At 42.1% G+C, this 16,139-nt stretch overlaps 1 protein-coding gene across 3 annotated transcripts in view; it reads left to right on the top strand.

Moving 5' to 3' along the window:
- diaph2 (diaphanous-related formin 2) overlaps positions 1-16,139 on the top strand; it is a 344,506-nt gene that overhangs the window by 269,844 nt on the left and 58,523 nt on the right. For all 3 annotated transcript variants that reach the window (XM_061079060.1, XM_061079061.1, XM_061079059.1), the window contains 2 exons: positions 5,915-6,079; positions 12,741-12,876. In XM_061079060.1, the coding sequence (XP_060935043.1) occupies positions 5,915-6,079; positions 12,741-12,876 (301 nt within the window). The remainder of the gene's footprint in view (positions 1-5,914; positions 6,080-12,740; positions 12,877-16,139) is intronic.

Below are 16,139 nucleotides of genomic sequence, written 5' to 3'. Positions count from 1 at the left end.
AACAAATTCTCCAAAATGTAACACCTGCGACTTGAATCGTCTCGGGACATTTTTACATATTTTATACAAGTGTCATTCATTTTTGGAAATGTATGAGAAACTCTTTGTTTTAAGATTGACTGCTCTTCTTATGGTGCCGAATGATGATTCCAGGCAGGATTCGAAAACAGAGGCACCTCTCAGCATGCACTGTTTCTGAAAAAGATGACGAAGGTTTGGTAGAAACCACCAAACACGTTCTATTCACCAGCTGAATCGCTCCTAATGGAGATCTTTTTTCTAAGGAGCCCTCTGTTGCTGGGGTAAACAGGGCAGGTCATGTTATTCTCATGGCTAGGAAGGCATTGAATGCAACTAGAAAGATGTCATAACTTATTATTATTATTTTATTCCCTTATTAACTTTGAAATTGAGTATGTTGAAATGTTCTTTATGTATATTGTGTATATTTATGTACAGTCTTGGAGTCGCACCGCTGCTTGATTTGTCAACCAGTTTGATCCCAAGTGAAATATCTTTAATCAGATATGGAGGGCCTTCACATTTGGCGCAGACATTCATGATTTCCACATGTGGAATTATAATATACTCGTGTTGTGATCTCCTGAACTTTGATTCGGTGCCACTAGCTAAGTTTTCATTTATTGTGAGCTAATAGCAACATTAGCATTTGCATACCCATCCTTAAACTGAGCTGGTGTTTTGTATTTACTCAATGTGGTGTTGTACAATTATACTTATGGACATTTGTCATTGAACTTCACTGAAAAGGAAAATAGAGCTCACACACTAACAGTGATCTGTACCTTTAAGCAGACTGTGTTGAGCTTCTTTTTACACCCCCCCTCGTGCCCTCCCTCTCTTCACTACACCCTCCCCTTCTCCCTCCTCACACTCTTACCTCCTCCTCCCCCCCATCCACCTCCACACCAGCACACATCCCAAATTCCTGGAGCTGGATGCTCCACTAATTCGCTCTGACAGCCCCAGTGTCAGCGCCGTGGCCCGACTCAGGACGCTGTCAGCCTCTTTCCTGCTCGCCCTGCGGACCTCCCTCCCTCTCTCTCTCTATCACCGCACACTAGAGAGTGCTCCTGTCCTCCTCTTAAGCCTCGGCTCTCTCTCACTGGTTCTGCTTTTTCACTGATTTTCAAAATTTTTATATTTTTAAAACAAAGCAGGAATCTAACAGAGAAATGTAGACGTATTATAAAAGAAAGATAAATGTAGATGCACTGATTCTTAGATAAGTTATATTGTTTCTCCATCGACTATCTCTATATCCCTCTCTCTCTCTATCTCTCCTCCCTACCTCCATTCCTTCATCCCCACTCTCATCCCGCGCTCACTCTCAGCATGATGGGTTGTGTCCAGTCAGTGGGCAGCCTTGGTGTAATTTGGCCCAGAGGGGCTGTTGGCAGTAGGTGTGGGGATAAAGGGAGCAGGGATGGTGGGGTTTGGAGAAAAGCAGGCTTAGTGTGGGGCCTTGGATGGAGGGGCCAGCAAGCACATAGGAAAAGCATTAAATAAACATTAATGGAACTAGGTTACAGGAGATTTATTAAGGAGGCTTTTTGGGCCCCCACTGTAGGGTTTTATGCTGCACTTTAATAACTCTCCCATGCACACAGGTAAACAAAGCAGGTAATTTATTGCCATCCTCATAGGTGACCATTGTGAAAACTGTTTTAACGTGGCTATTAATGGATTTCCCCCTCCTTCTCTGGATTTTATTTTGAAATTGAACGAAAGTCTGGCTCCAAAAAAGCCTTTTTACATCTAGGGTAAGTCTGACTTGGATATGATTTTGATGTCACTTTGTGGTGTTGAAAAACGAGTGCCCTTAATCGCAGCTTACTGATGTTAAACGTAGCCTTTCTGGCATGTCAAACTCACAGATAAAAAGTGACTGATTAAACACAGTAATGAGAACACTGTGGCAGGACAAAGAACTAATGCTAGACGTTTTACAAGGACATGGTGGGTTTTGGCAACTCCGGGGGATTTGAGAGAGAGAGAATTATAAAAACATGAACTAGCAGAGCGCTGCCGTTGACATCTGACACTGTCTTTGTAAATCAATGCTTTCAGACCTGACACTGTCGGAAACTGGAGCTTTCTGTGATATCCTTCGTGCCACGCTGTTATTCCGCACGCTGTTTTTTGAATTTGCAATTGTTTATAACTCCAGTTGTGCCAGCTTCAGTTATTAAAATAGCTATTCTGACAATTTCGGAAAGCTGAGGCGCACAGCTCGACAAGGCCTTTACTTTCAGAACTAAGAATTCTAATTTGACCATTAGCGGGAACTTAATCATCGCTCCACATTCATCTTTTGTACCTTCCACTTTTGTAACTCTAAGCTCTCCAGCCCTGGAGCAATTCTCCTGCTCTGCGCTGGTGAGGTTCAGTGCACAGGAAGTGCAGACGCTCGTCCTCCTCCGAGAACAGAAGTAAGAGAGGAGAGCCGGGACTGACAAACAGAGTCGGGGCAAGCAAAGGCTGCGCGATGCTTTACCTTGAGACCCATCGCCTCTGCTCCCTGCTCTACTTCAAGCCCAAGCGACGTGAATACCAGACACGGCTCAGACAGAGTACTTCTGAAAGTTCACCCTGAGCACAAGAGAAAGACGGGAGTTCTTTTCTGAGTGAGGAAAGTTAATGGAGAGAATATCTAGGGGAAACGCAGAAAGAGAATCATAAAGGGAATGGGTTTGAGTAAGACGGTGTTGGACAGGAAGAAAAAGGAAATAGAACAAGATTTATCTTTGGAGAGGGCGAGTCAGTTAAGGCTAGAAAGGCAGAAAAAAGAAAAGTAAAAAGTTACAGGTTGTGTTTGTGTTGCGGTATATCAATACATCTATATATCTATCTGTGAGCTTGCTTGCTGGTACAAGTGTGTGAGTGTGTGTGTGTGTGCCTGTTCACTCTATATCTCCGTGTGCGGGGGTGGGTGTGTGTGTGTGTGTGCCTGTTCACTCTATATCTGTGTGTGTGTGTGTGTGTGTTTGATGGGGCCTCCACCATACCGGTTGTGTTGCTGCAGGATAGTGTGCATCAGGCTCCATCAATATGACAAGTCTTTGATGTGGAAATACAAGGCGCAAAAGCCCAGCCAGCCTCGGCCCGGTCCCCAGCGGGACACTTCTACAATCGTGCATGTGCCTGCGTGTGTATTTGAGTGTACGTGAGAGAGAGAAATGGAGAAAGTGAAACCCGGAGAGCCACAAGCCACAACGAGCACCAAAAGGAACCAGCGCTTTAATGTTTTCTGGACCATCATTCTGCCAGGGAGGCAACAGCTTTGACCCAAACGCTTCCTGAGCTAAAGGCAGCGTGGACTCCGCTGAGGCCCAGAATCAATCATCTATGTAAATGCTGTTAGCACACATTACTGCACGGCTGTTGAATAATATCAACGTGTCTTTTTGCTCCTAATTGACACATTGATTTTATTGTAATCTGTTGCTGTAGCATGTTTACAGTTTAACATGCTAAATTTTTATGATTTGTAACCAATTTTCCATTCCTAGCTATGAGACATTGCGGAAAGGGTCCAGTTAATTGAATCTCAGACTTACAATCAAAACAGACTTCATTAGAATTTTGGTATTAATTATTAAGATTCTGTTTCACTGATAAATGACACCGGACCATGAAGCATTGTTCAGGACAGATTTGTCCTATTTTAAGTCTTTGCTAAAGAAATACAACTCCTATCCAGTACATCTCTGTCAGGAGTTTGGATGTTGGAAAAGACTTCTTACTTTGGCAAAGTTGTACTTTTACATCTCTCTGTTGAGCCCCTGAGTTTACTCTCACAAGTGAATTTGGAGGGGGAGGACAAAAGAAGAGATAAAGGCAGTGTGACAGAAGCAAGGAGGATAAATCAGGCCTGGGCAGACAGGGAGGGCGAGAGGGAGACGAGGAAGAGGAAAGACAGGAGGACGAGTCCATCCATCGGCCCGTGTGTGGGCTTACTCCCAACGTGGGCTGTGCCATCACTGCTGTCTTTTATTTAACACTTGCTTGTACTACCACTAGATTATATTCCCCTCTCTGCTGCTCAAATGCCTTTCTACAATACACAATAATATATGAGCATATTTAAGTGCACATGTACATTTACTTCACAGGCTGATTTTAATATTGTATTTATATCCACACGGAAGAACATAACATGGCAAAGCACCCAGAACAATCCCTGGACCTCGACACAGAAGTTCACCGAGGCAATAGAACAAATAGATAAATAAAGAGTATTATAGAAAAACTGCCGCTTCCACATCCCATTGGCAGATTGCTCACAAACGGCAAAATATTTACAGCTGTTCAACCCTGACAATCACAGGCCACATGCTGTAGCGCCAGCCTGTATATGTTGCCAAGGCGACTGCACATGAGCACTAATTGCCTATAACTGTACCCATGACACGGAGAACAAGAAGCTGCTGCCTGTAACACACAGAAGCAAAATAGAGTGTCAATTGTTCCTTCATGTGTTGTTTGACAATACCGAATTCATTGGATTTAAATTGAAAGGATTTCAAAACAACGGTCATAGAGATGGATGCACAAAAGAACACGTCCTTGTTTTTATTATTATACATTTACCTTTGAGCATTATAGCCACGCTAAACACTTTGCTCAACAGTCTTTACACTGAGATACACTGTAATTATCAAATTTGATTACACAAAAATGAAGCGTTGTTGATTAAATGGGGAGTTTTAATTCTGATTGAATTAGAGATTGAAAAAAAAAAAAGGTAAAGATATTATATATCTGCAATTTCTGAAAGGAGATTTTAAACAAACCTGCAGCCTAGTCAAACTGTTTTGTACGACAATCAAAGGACAACTTTGATGTAGTTTTAATGCAGCTGTAAAGAAATAAGGAATCGACATCGCACGTGCTGCCTTTCTTTTTACTTGTGCTAGTTGGTTTAGCCTTCAGCTTGTTTTCAACATGTCTGATCATCTGACTGTTGGTGTTTGTTGTTCAGTTAAACCTATTTTTAGAGATGTCGCCACGGTGTTATCATATCTTTTAGAAAAATAAAGCTTTACCCGTACCAATTTCTCATCACAGTAATGAGCGTTGAGCCATTGTCGATATTATAGCTTCTGGAGAAGGAAGATGGAAATGATTGAAGACACAGCAGGGGGCCGGACGCCATTGCCGTTGCATTGAAACTATTATGCACTTTCCGCCGCAGGTAGTTATTTTGGCCCCGTGCTCCTCTGTGTTTTCAAGCATGTGCCAAGCATGTATATACTCGCTGGTGTCTGCGTGTGGCCGTGTGAAGTTGTGTCGTCCACATACCAGGCGGAGCGTGTGAGTCTTGGAGTGTCCAAGAGCAGTCTCCATGAGGTCAGTGGCTGCTGTGATAATGCTTAACTGATGCCGGCTGTCAATAGCCATTCACCGGGAGAAAAGTGCTCCGCCTGTTCAGTAAATTACATAGTGCGACGTGAGCTGTGAGGTTCAAAACAACCTGACCCCACTGTTGTTGGAAGAAACAATAGAACAATGACTGCAATCAGCTTTTCCAGCAACCATCTGTGTCATGCTGCTGACTGCAAAACACCTTTCCATTACTCCAGGGCTGCACCTATTAGCTCCCCGTGCTATTGACTCCAGAGTGAGATGGAGAGGTTATTGTAATGGCACATTAGATTGTCTCTGACCCTTCTTTATCCAGCTCTTTGTTTTGCTGACCTTGACTTTGAATGCTGTAAAGGCTCTGAAATGTTCATTTGTCTGGGTGTCTTTTTTCTTCCACAGATGAACATAGTGGTGAGCTGTCATCACAGAGCTGCTAACAGTAGCTCTTATAGACATTTTTTTATATTATGTATTAGACATGATTTCAGTCTGTCTCCATGTTTTTCCTTGACTCTGTTCTTCTCACGGCTTCTGCAAGCATGCCAGGGAGCAGTATGAGAAACTTTCCACCATGCATAAGAACATGCAGAAGCTCTACGAGAGCATCGGCAACTACTTTGCCTTTGACCCTCACTCCGTCAGCCTGGAAGATTTCTTCGGAGAACTGGCCAACTTCCGCCTGCTCTACATGGTGAGTACGAGTTGTTTGCATTGTACACGAAGAGTCCCATGTTTTCTGTTTCTTCAAAGGAGTAACACACACGGAGACCAACAGAAGCCACCACCCACACATGCACTTGCTTTCACACACACTTTCCGTCACAGAAAAAGGCGTCATTGAAAGGAGAGCAGAATGTATGTGTTACAAATTATCATCACACACTTGCATTAGGTGCCTGACAGATGGTGAAAATATGTAAACATTACAGTGGGTTAATGTTATAATGAAAGTGGTATTACACTTGGTTTTAAGCTTCCATGAACTTTGGGATTTCATAGGTTGCAGAGCCGAAAAAAGAAACGTGAAAATTGAAGCAGCAGAGGTCAAGCTGTCAGGTTTTTTGGTTCGAAGTGTCATTCATGTTATAAAAATAGTGGACCCTTCACTTCCTATAATGCAATGCAATATCTTATTCATAAACCCTGCTTATGTGTTTTCTCCTTCTTTAATGCTCACTCTGTTCCTCACTCAGGCTCTGTCTGATTAATATATTGTTTCCCCGTGTTTCAAAGTAACACTGACATTACTGATGGTTATTTTCTCAGATTCAACCCAGATTTCCTCCAGTGCCACAGAGGACATTGTACAACTCTAGTCCATCTGAGAAGCTGTAGTCTAGTTCTGAGCGGGGATTTCACTCTACTCATCTAAAAATACCAGAAAGTTTGAGCTTTGAGAAAGTAAACCGTGTTTTTTCTGACCATGTATTGTGGTCTTTAAATTCCCTCGGTTAGCCCTGACATCCTTTTCTCTTTTTGTTTTCTTTTAAGTTCTTTTTACACCGTTCTCTGCAAGAATTTCACTCGGCTCACCTGCTGCGCAACTTCCCTCCATATGTTATCTTTTAGTAGGTCACAAAGCCACTGTGTCTGCCAGAGAGGTTTTTTATTTCAGGATCACTGACATAACCACTTTTCTTTACAGAAGACTTTCTCTTTCTCTGTTTTCTTTCATGCCATCTCAATCTGTGCAGTTATGAAAATCAGTCTTTTGAAATATTTTTCCACAAAAAATATTCAAAGAGGAATTTCCAGTTTTCTTTATTATTTAAGATAATTTTATTTCCACAACACACTGGCTATTACTTTATTATTTAAACAAAACACACCCTTTTCCCACCAATTTATGTATCTGACATCAAATTTCATTTTTGATCGCATTTGTCTGAGTTGCTCAAACTTGCAACACACCTCATAACTTGTAACACTTAGAACTTCCAACTGATTAAGAAACGTCCAACTCTGGTTTAGGTGCTGGGAAGAAAAAAGACGCTTAAGAAGTTATAAAACAGATTAGTATATCGTGTTTGAAGGAGGGGATGCTGAAAAATGAGATAATGTTTAATTCTAGTGTCTTACTGATAAAAGAGGTTTGGGCAAGCTGCTTAACCTTTAACCACACTTTCATTAGCTCAAAGCTGCTGCTTGTGCGCATGCGTGTGCACGTGCTGTCACCACAGGTCATTGTGGATTTTGTAAGCTCTAGTAGATGAAACTGTATTTTACCTTACAGCCATTAGTTTAAAAATATTTGTCACTATAGCATACAAAGCTTCTCTTTAAAATGTATCAAATTTTATGCGTATCAACCTTTAACTTTATGACCACAGTTTAAAATATTGGTTAATGAACACTTACATTTGAGGTGACATTTCTTCAGTACCCGTAGAAAGGCTAAACACAAGTGAGAAGTTAAACATTCATTCACTTTGAATAAAAGTAAACTTCCAAATTTCTCCTGCTACTTCTGGTGTCACATGAATTGTGGTTTCTAAGAACAGTGACAAAAGCAGATTGATCAAAACAGAGGTGATATCAACAGCAAGCTAAACACCACATCACCTCAGAACAAGGCCCACTTTCCCTTTTCCTTATTAGACAAGTCTGTTAAACATTTATTCAAGTGTCTTTGCTCCTCTGCCTTTACCCATCCCGCCTGGCAGCCCCTAGAACTCCCAGTTCCAGGATGATGACATGGTGTCCAGAAGGGCTGCTCTCAGGGTTCACATTTCATTAGCGTGAATAGCAAAGTCCTCTTGTCTGACTCCATCTCCTGTCTTTGCCCTGATCCCCATCTGAAACCAACTCCTCATTCCCTCTGATCAAAGAGCACCAGCACACAACACAATGCTCCCTCAAGGATTCCACAGATGCATATCTCTAAAAGAGGCATCCACCCAAGAAAATAAATTATTCTCTCAAGCAAATAGCTGCGTATGAATATTTTATTACTGATTTAAACTTTCTTGCTCTGGATGAGTGGAGGAAAGTGAGTGGGATAAGGTGTTGTGGTGTGGTTGAGATGGGGGATGGGGGGTGTTGGTGGTTATAAGTTAATGTATTCATATAAAAACAATCCTTTAATCACCACACTCTTCAGATATTATTTATAGTTTTTGGCTCTTCAGCTCTGCTGACAGAAAGGCTAATCCCATCTGCTTGCAGAGCATGAGGAATCAATGGCTGCTTTTATTTTCTTACCCTGAAAAAAACAACTGAGCTAGCTTCTTTCCAGAACCACGAAAACCTCCTCCCAGCTTTCTGCTGTCACTGAGCGGCTTTCAGAAAGATGTCTGCGAGGTATTTATCTCTGACAAAGTCGGCCGACATCAACCATCACTGATTTGTTCCAAAAGGCAAATCAAATGAACACGATGACTTCATGTCCCTTAATAATTTTAAATGAGCCCACAGTTTAACTTCTTGATATGCTTAGTCTGCTCAGGACTTTTATTTCAATATTGAGACATTGAGTTGTTCGACTCAGATGAAACATCTCCACTAGCTTCCATCCACGTTGCGTTGCCCTGTGCGATGCATTCACGGCACAAAGCAGCTGCAGTGTTAAAGAATTCCGATTCAATACAGTCACCCTAAATTGCTTTTGCTAAAAAGCTGGGGCTTAATGCACCCGACCGACATGAGGCATTTGAGTAAACGCACTGACGGACAGTCCTCACAGAACTGAATGTAACTGATAAGGGAATCCATTAACTCTATTTTACTTCTGTTTCATTCTCTTCCTCTCCCTCACTCACGTCCTATTCTATTCTCTTCTTTTCTTTTTTTTCCCCTGTGGCCAATAAAATATTATTTGATTTCAGCACATGGAGTCAGTATTCGGAGAGTCCAACAATTTGTTAATTTAATGCTGCTGCCATATTCTGAAATAGAGTATGAGTGAAATGCAATCGCAGGGTCTGTATGTGTAATCCTGACCAGGAGCACGTGGGATTAGGATTTCCCCATTAATGAGTTATCAAAGCGCAGCAGATGGGCTGGGATGAGCTAACACTCCTCCTTGTTGATTCAGAGACGTTATTAAAAGACCAAAAGACACGGACCAGGTTCTAAAAGTAGCAAGATAAGGCATCTAAGAGTTTCAGCTGATGATTAGTGTACGTGCGGGTGTCCGCCATTTATTTTCTAATCTTGCTAATTCCCTCACAATTAGACAAATGGTGCTGATCTTCCTGAAGATGATGCACTTGTCACTTTCTTTCTCAATCACCGTTATGTTTTCCTCAGTAATTTAACTAACACTGTTATGACACGGTCATTACTATTGTCTCACCAGATTTTGAAGGTCACTCATCAATATAGGAATCTATCAATACTGCAGAGCAGAAGTCGCACAATCTGTAACTTATAACTTCTTGAAGCCGCTCCCCCCCCCCGACATCCTGGCACACAGTGTAACAGATGGCTAATAAACACATTTGCTGCTTACGGCCGCGGAGCTGTAGTGTTTGTAAAATTGAAATGAGATATAGCGGTGACACTCTCTGCGTGAGATCACTGGAGCAACCGAGCAGTTAGAAATGCTCCCTGCTCCCTCATTCCATTGGAAAGCTCGTATATGCAGGGGAGGGTCTGCCATGCTGTGGGAGATGTATTGTGTTGTGCAGGGTCAAGGAAGAACAGCAAACACATTTCATGAATTATTGAAAGAAGAGACCTGGAGGAGAAAATGCTGCCTGGCCCTTGTTGGTAGATTAGACCTGTGGGCTGCAAAGCATTCTGTTTTCTCCGGCCAAGTATAGATAGAGGAGTACTTATAATCTCCATCTTATACGCAGCGGAGGCCTAGAGTGTGACATACACTCACTTTGTCTCATGGCCTCCATGCGCCTGAAAGCACGAATGGGCTCCTTCACAGAATTGGTTTGTGTTGTTGACGAACCTACCTGGTAAAAAGGGGCTATTATGCAAAGCCACACATTGGGTTTTTGTCTCTTTGAGAATCGTACGCTGAATTTCCATAGCTCCCTGAGCAACGTGCATATCGGCACCACATCTTTCCTGCTCTGCAACAAAGGGGCTCAGGGCCGAGAGGCAGTCAGGTACAAACCACCTTGACACTAGGATTTGTTTTATTAAAGGGTTATTAGCCAGAAAGGAAACTGTCCATCATGGTGGATAATCATTGGAGTGAACCCTTTAACCTCCTGTGCTACATTTATTATCTGTTTTTCTATTCCTTATTGCATTCCAATTAATTGCACTATGTTGAATGTTCCCTTATTTCTAAACCTTCATGAATGTCTTTATCTGCTTTGACAACTTGTTTAATTTGCAAACATATTCATTTTTGATTATTATTATTACAAAAATCGTACCTTACATTAAAATGTTTTTTTTTCCCGAACACAAACAATTCATTACATTTCTTGTGCAGTATTTTAATTTGTATATAATTCAATTCCAGGTTCGTCCCTGACCAATGTGTCACTGTCAGAGCAATTTAATGTGTATTATAGACTTTAACATTGTTGACCATTTACCATTAGAAAATCAAGGTTTTTCTATGTAATCTCTAATAAGGTGGCTCAGTAATTGTAGTGAGGGAGCAACAAAAACATGTGAAGGACAAAAATAACTTGTTTCTATGGTCACAAATCATATTGTGAATATTTACCTCACTTCTTTACTTGAATAGATGACAGAAGCTGAGACAAAACCAGATGTGTCTCAAATATGTCGTAAATATTTGAGCATATACAAGATAAAGCACATCCTTTTCCTAGTAAAATAATGAGGTTTGAAACTGGGATCTATTATGTTCACCCACAATGAATGTCGCCATCGGGAAAACCAGGGGTCATCGAGAGAAAAATAAGAGATCAGTAAAGGCCCAGTTGCTGCTATGTTAGTTAGTGCTGCTGTTTGATAATGAGCAACATAATTATGTTACATAATCATGTTTACAGTCAAAATGTGTTGTTTGTTTAAAGTAAGTTTTGCCGGCAGGACTTTATTTGTAATCTGCATAATTTATCTTCCAATTTGTGCCGTAGATGTTGAGCAATGCAGTGATATCACGTCTAAAATGAATTGAACGCTGTCAGAGGAGAGACATTTATTTGATTCATGCTGCCAGAGCTGACCATCACGTCAACAAATCGCCCGAGTTAACTCTTTCATTACTGAACATCTACCGCAGCTCTCCTCCGTTACAGTCAAAACTGCAGCAGAGTGCACATTGTCACTATCCATGATATACAGTTTATATATATCAATCACACAACTTTGATAGATTAATTGATTTTTGAGTGTTTCCACAGACTTGTAGCCGCTGACAAAGCAAATACCTCCTCTTGTGTTTTCATAATGCAGATAACATCAAAACACACTCACTCTTCTTATGTAGTTTTCACTTCCTACCATGTTCCTGTCTATCGCCCTCACTTGACTGCTCCATTACCCCCCCCTCTGCCTCTCCGTCTCCTGCTCTCATTGCCCTTGTCATGCAACAAAGAGACAGTGACAATGAAGCCTTCTGTCCTTGGACATGGAGCAAAGCTCTCCTATTGACTGGCATGATGAGCTGCTCTTTCCTTGTTCCTTCCCCACAATCCCCGTAATCCTTCAGTCTTAGCTGCCAACATGACACACACATCAGGACCACAGGGGCATTTGATGGGGGGGGGCCTACTGTCACCACTTATTATATCAGCGCACAGATGGGGCCGTGCCTTCACTTACCGACACACACAAACACACACACACACACAGGCACATATGCATACATAAGAGCAGAAGCGCAAAGATGCCCGTGGACTCCAGCATAGGCGGCGCAGGCTCATATGTACACACACGGAGTATGACCTCTCACACAGTCTTACACTAACACCTATGATGGCTCCTGTCAAGCGCTGCACCACAGGCCCGGAATGAGAACACATTTTGTTTTCTCCAAAGGTCACGGTTGAATTTTCCTCTCTGTTGGCACAAGAACAAACTGACACGTTTGTAAAGGCTGTATCTGTGCCGTTGATTATCTCCCTCTTTCTGACTCCTCCCTGACATTTCAGCCGGTCACGAAGGAGGAGGAGGAGGAGGATGATATCACTTTCTCCCTCCTCAGAGACTGGCACTGCTGCAGTTTTCTTTTTTTCATGCCGTGACTCCTATATTGTCAGGAAATATACTAGCATGATACATGTGTGTGTGTGTGTATATATATTGTTTATTCCAGCAGCGATCAAACCCCTCTCTGAATTAGAATTTGCTGATGGCACCGTTTCTGAATACGACAATACAGTAGCAAAGACACTAAAAAAGGCAAATTTAGATTTTTATCTGTCTATGTGGCTGTGACCATGTCTGTGTGTGTGTGTGTGCCTCATCAGGAAGCAGTAAAGGAGAACCACAAGAAGAGGGAGATGGAGGAGAAGATCAAGAGAGCCAAGCTGGCGAAGGAGAAAGCCGAGCGCGAGAAGCAGGAGCGCCAGCAGAAGAAGAAGCAGCTGATTGACATGAACAAAGGTATGCCACTTCTGCCTGTGCCACCACAGAGACAGCGACGGGGAGGCAGGTGGGGAGTAAAGGAGGAGGAGAACAGGAAGATGGAAGGGGGTTTCAATTGTGCTTCACACAGCTATGAACTCAGAGGGAAGAGGATAATGCAGTGGGGGGGGAGTTGGGTTTTTTCAGCTGTGAGGGGATCTTATATTTACCTCCAACACAATGCTTCCAAACAACAGGCAGATTATGCTACTTTTAGCTTGTTTTTTCCATGGTGAATTTGCATGCATGGACAGAAACCTTCTCTTCCTACAGTCTCTACATGGCTTCCGTAACACTTAACCTTTCTTTAAACAATAGTAGCCAATGGTAGAACTCAGCAGCGGCACCAGGTATTGGAATGTAGGGATGAATAAATGCAAATGCTCGGTTTGAGCTCTCGTAGAAGTGGCAGGATCACACAATGTAGGTCACACGCCGAGACAGGAAGCTGAGTTCTACTTTTACAACACAGTCTCGCCGCTATTACTTTCTCTCTGGTCATTTGCGAGCAATGCAAGAAAAAAATGATCATTCTTTCATCTGAGAAGTTTGCCGGCTATATTTATTGTAGTGAATCACTGGAATTGCTCTTTTGTCCTGCGGCGATACCAGTAAACTGTGTATTGATCAGTGTAAGTTGCAGTTGTCCAGACATGAAAAATTAGAGCAACAGAGCCGGGTGCCTGTGTCTAGTTATGCCAATGACATTGAGAAGGAATTTCGAGCCTGAAGGGGCTTTGCAAGCAGTCGTCGTGGTCTATTGTCCATTTCTTTGACAAACAGACTGGGATTTTCACAATTCGCCAGCTTCTAAATGTCAGCACCAGCCAAGGACCTCTCTGTAGCTCAGCCACATTGGGAAATGTGACAAGACAGTGCTCAGTATGCCACAAACTCTCCAAGATAATTGATGCATGCTGCATTTTTTTTTTCCTTTTCTTCCCTGAGCAGTGACCTCTTTGAAAGCTTCACTTTTAATAATCCAACATTGCTGAGCCGAAGGAGGCTGTCTAACCCTCTCTCTCATTCTGGCTAACCAGATGGAGAAGGGTAGAGAAGTAGGTATGATATTAAATATTTCTGCCAGAGCAGATTTTGATCTCAGTTTCTGAATGCCATAATATGACTTGTATGAATAAAAGATGAGGGTGACATGGGCAGTGTTGCCTGCAGCTTTAGAGATAGTGGGGATTGTCCTCCAACCAAGTATGAGCTTGTTGGACTGTCGCGATCACAATGACCTTGCCAGTTGTGATATACACACTTGATGTGCTAAACCCAGGATGCTTCTTACCTCAAGGTTCTTTGGCTGCATTGGCAAAACATTTTCATTGAATATTTCCTTCTTGTTTTGTCTGTGTACCGACTTGTCTCTCTGTGAAATGCAATCAGAGAAAGTGAAATCCAAAAAAGCTCTTTAAATGGATGCTGTGAATGGAAAGCTGAGCCGGAGCCAGGAGGAGGTTGGAGGTTAGAGCAGTTTGCTGTTTGGCTCTTGTGTTCTCACTCGGTTTCTCTTTAAGTGGTTGGGTTGGAACACACTTAGCAGGATATTCAGTGTTTTCCTTTTTTGCACATCTTTATTATACCTCCGCAGCAACCTCAACCCATCGCCTGAGGGAATTTCTCAGTAATTTGACTTGTTGTAATTTCTTTAAATTTGGAAAAGCATTCACTTGGACTCAAGTTAACGAACTGAGTAGATCTTGGTGGGTCTAGGTCACTCATACAGCACGTTTTTTTGGCTTTTTCTGCAATAATTCATGAGCTAATAATTAGAAAACGCACTTTATTCATTTTCTTAAATTCCTTTAAAGTGTTCACTACAGAGAGTAGATTTCATCATTTGTATATTTTTATTCAGGATAGGCCGACATGGTTGTTTACTGTGATTAGTTGGTGGAGGGATACAACTGCAGAGTTCCTTTGTCTCCGCTCCTCTCCAGGCAGCTTTGGCTTGAGAGTCTTGGCTCTTTTCTTTTGTACGGTTGTAGATGTGCTTCAGATATTTTGAGTAGTTAGTTATTTGAGGGGACTTTGCTAATCTATATTTCATGCTGAGCTTCAACGTGTTCCCTCTGAAGGCTGATAAAAGTAAGATAGCTTTCTGGACAGAGAGACTTGTTTAATTCCTCTCACCATTAATCAATGTCCATCCACCCTGTGCATTTTGGATCAGTGAATACGTAGGTGGGTGGGGGGGTGGGTGGATGTAATGAATTGCTGACCTAAATATTGTGTTTTTGTATGTTTACAATTCCATTAGACTGAACAGATGGAGATAGCATATGGTCATTGTTTTAAGAGAATTATGTACCGGTCAGTATCTTATCTGTTTTATGAATTAACTGATTTATTCATTTTATTGCTTAAAAGACTTTTAGATGGATCACACTATCGGGTTTAATCAGTTTCAAGAGGCTATTTTTGAGATGGGGTAGATTTTTTTTTTTCTCCGTCATTTCACAAATTGTGACCTAATCCTCTTCACTTGCAAATGATTAACAATGAAATGCATATTTAATGAGAGTTTAATTCATTTAGCTTTTTCCAGGACGGCACCACGGTGGGGGGGTGGGGAAACAGACAAATGCTTTTAGGAAACTGAAAATAAAACCTTTTTCCCCCCTTTTCCCAGTTGATAAAACCTGAGATTATGCTGTCTGACATTCCCACTTATTCAACAAGTGTGATTGATGGATGAGACAAGTGGAGAGCTAAACGTGTTTTCCTTGTGAAGTATTAGAAATCCTAATTGCTTATGAAATCATTACCGAGTCACCCAATTTGTTTTAATTTGCTCTAAGTGGATTTCCAAAGTCCCTTGAACTGACCAGATGTTCAACATTTACAAAATTGCTTTACTTCACTGGCAAAAACACAGAATGAACCCAAACTAAGGCTTCTGTCGAAACATGGGGGGTAGATGGCTCTTCACAGCAGGATAGTTTTTTTTTTTTTGTGTGGCCTATGAGGCAATGTCACAGGCAGCATGTCGAGTGTGTCAGAAGCTAGAGCGTTTGGACTTCTCCTTCTCCGGGGCATTTGTGCGGAGTACCAGGCCCCTGTGGCCGCCAACTCGGCTGGCATCACCAGGGTCAGTGCCCCCGTCCTGGGCAAGTGTCTGCACCCACATGTCAACTGGGTACCCCAGTCAAATCCACTAAGCTCTGAACACAGCCGCAAAGCGCACATGCCGCTTTGAGCCCGATCCAGCCTGGCATACGGCACACAGTAATAAA

The sequence above is a fragment of the Limanda limanda genome, chromosome 10, assembly GCF_963576545.1.
Source record: "Limanda limanda chromosome 10, fLimLim1.1, whole genome shotgun sequence".
Classification (NCBI taxonomy): domain Eukaryota; kingdom Metazoa; phylum Chordata; class Actinopteri; order Pleuronectiformes; family Pleuronectidae; genus Limanda; species Limanda limanda.
The sequence above is the reverse complement of the archived record's forward strand: the minus strand, read 5'-3'. Positions and strand labels throughout refer to the sequence as shown.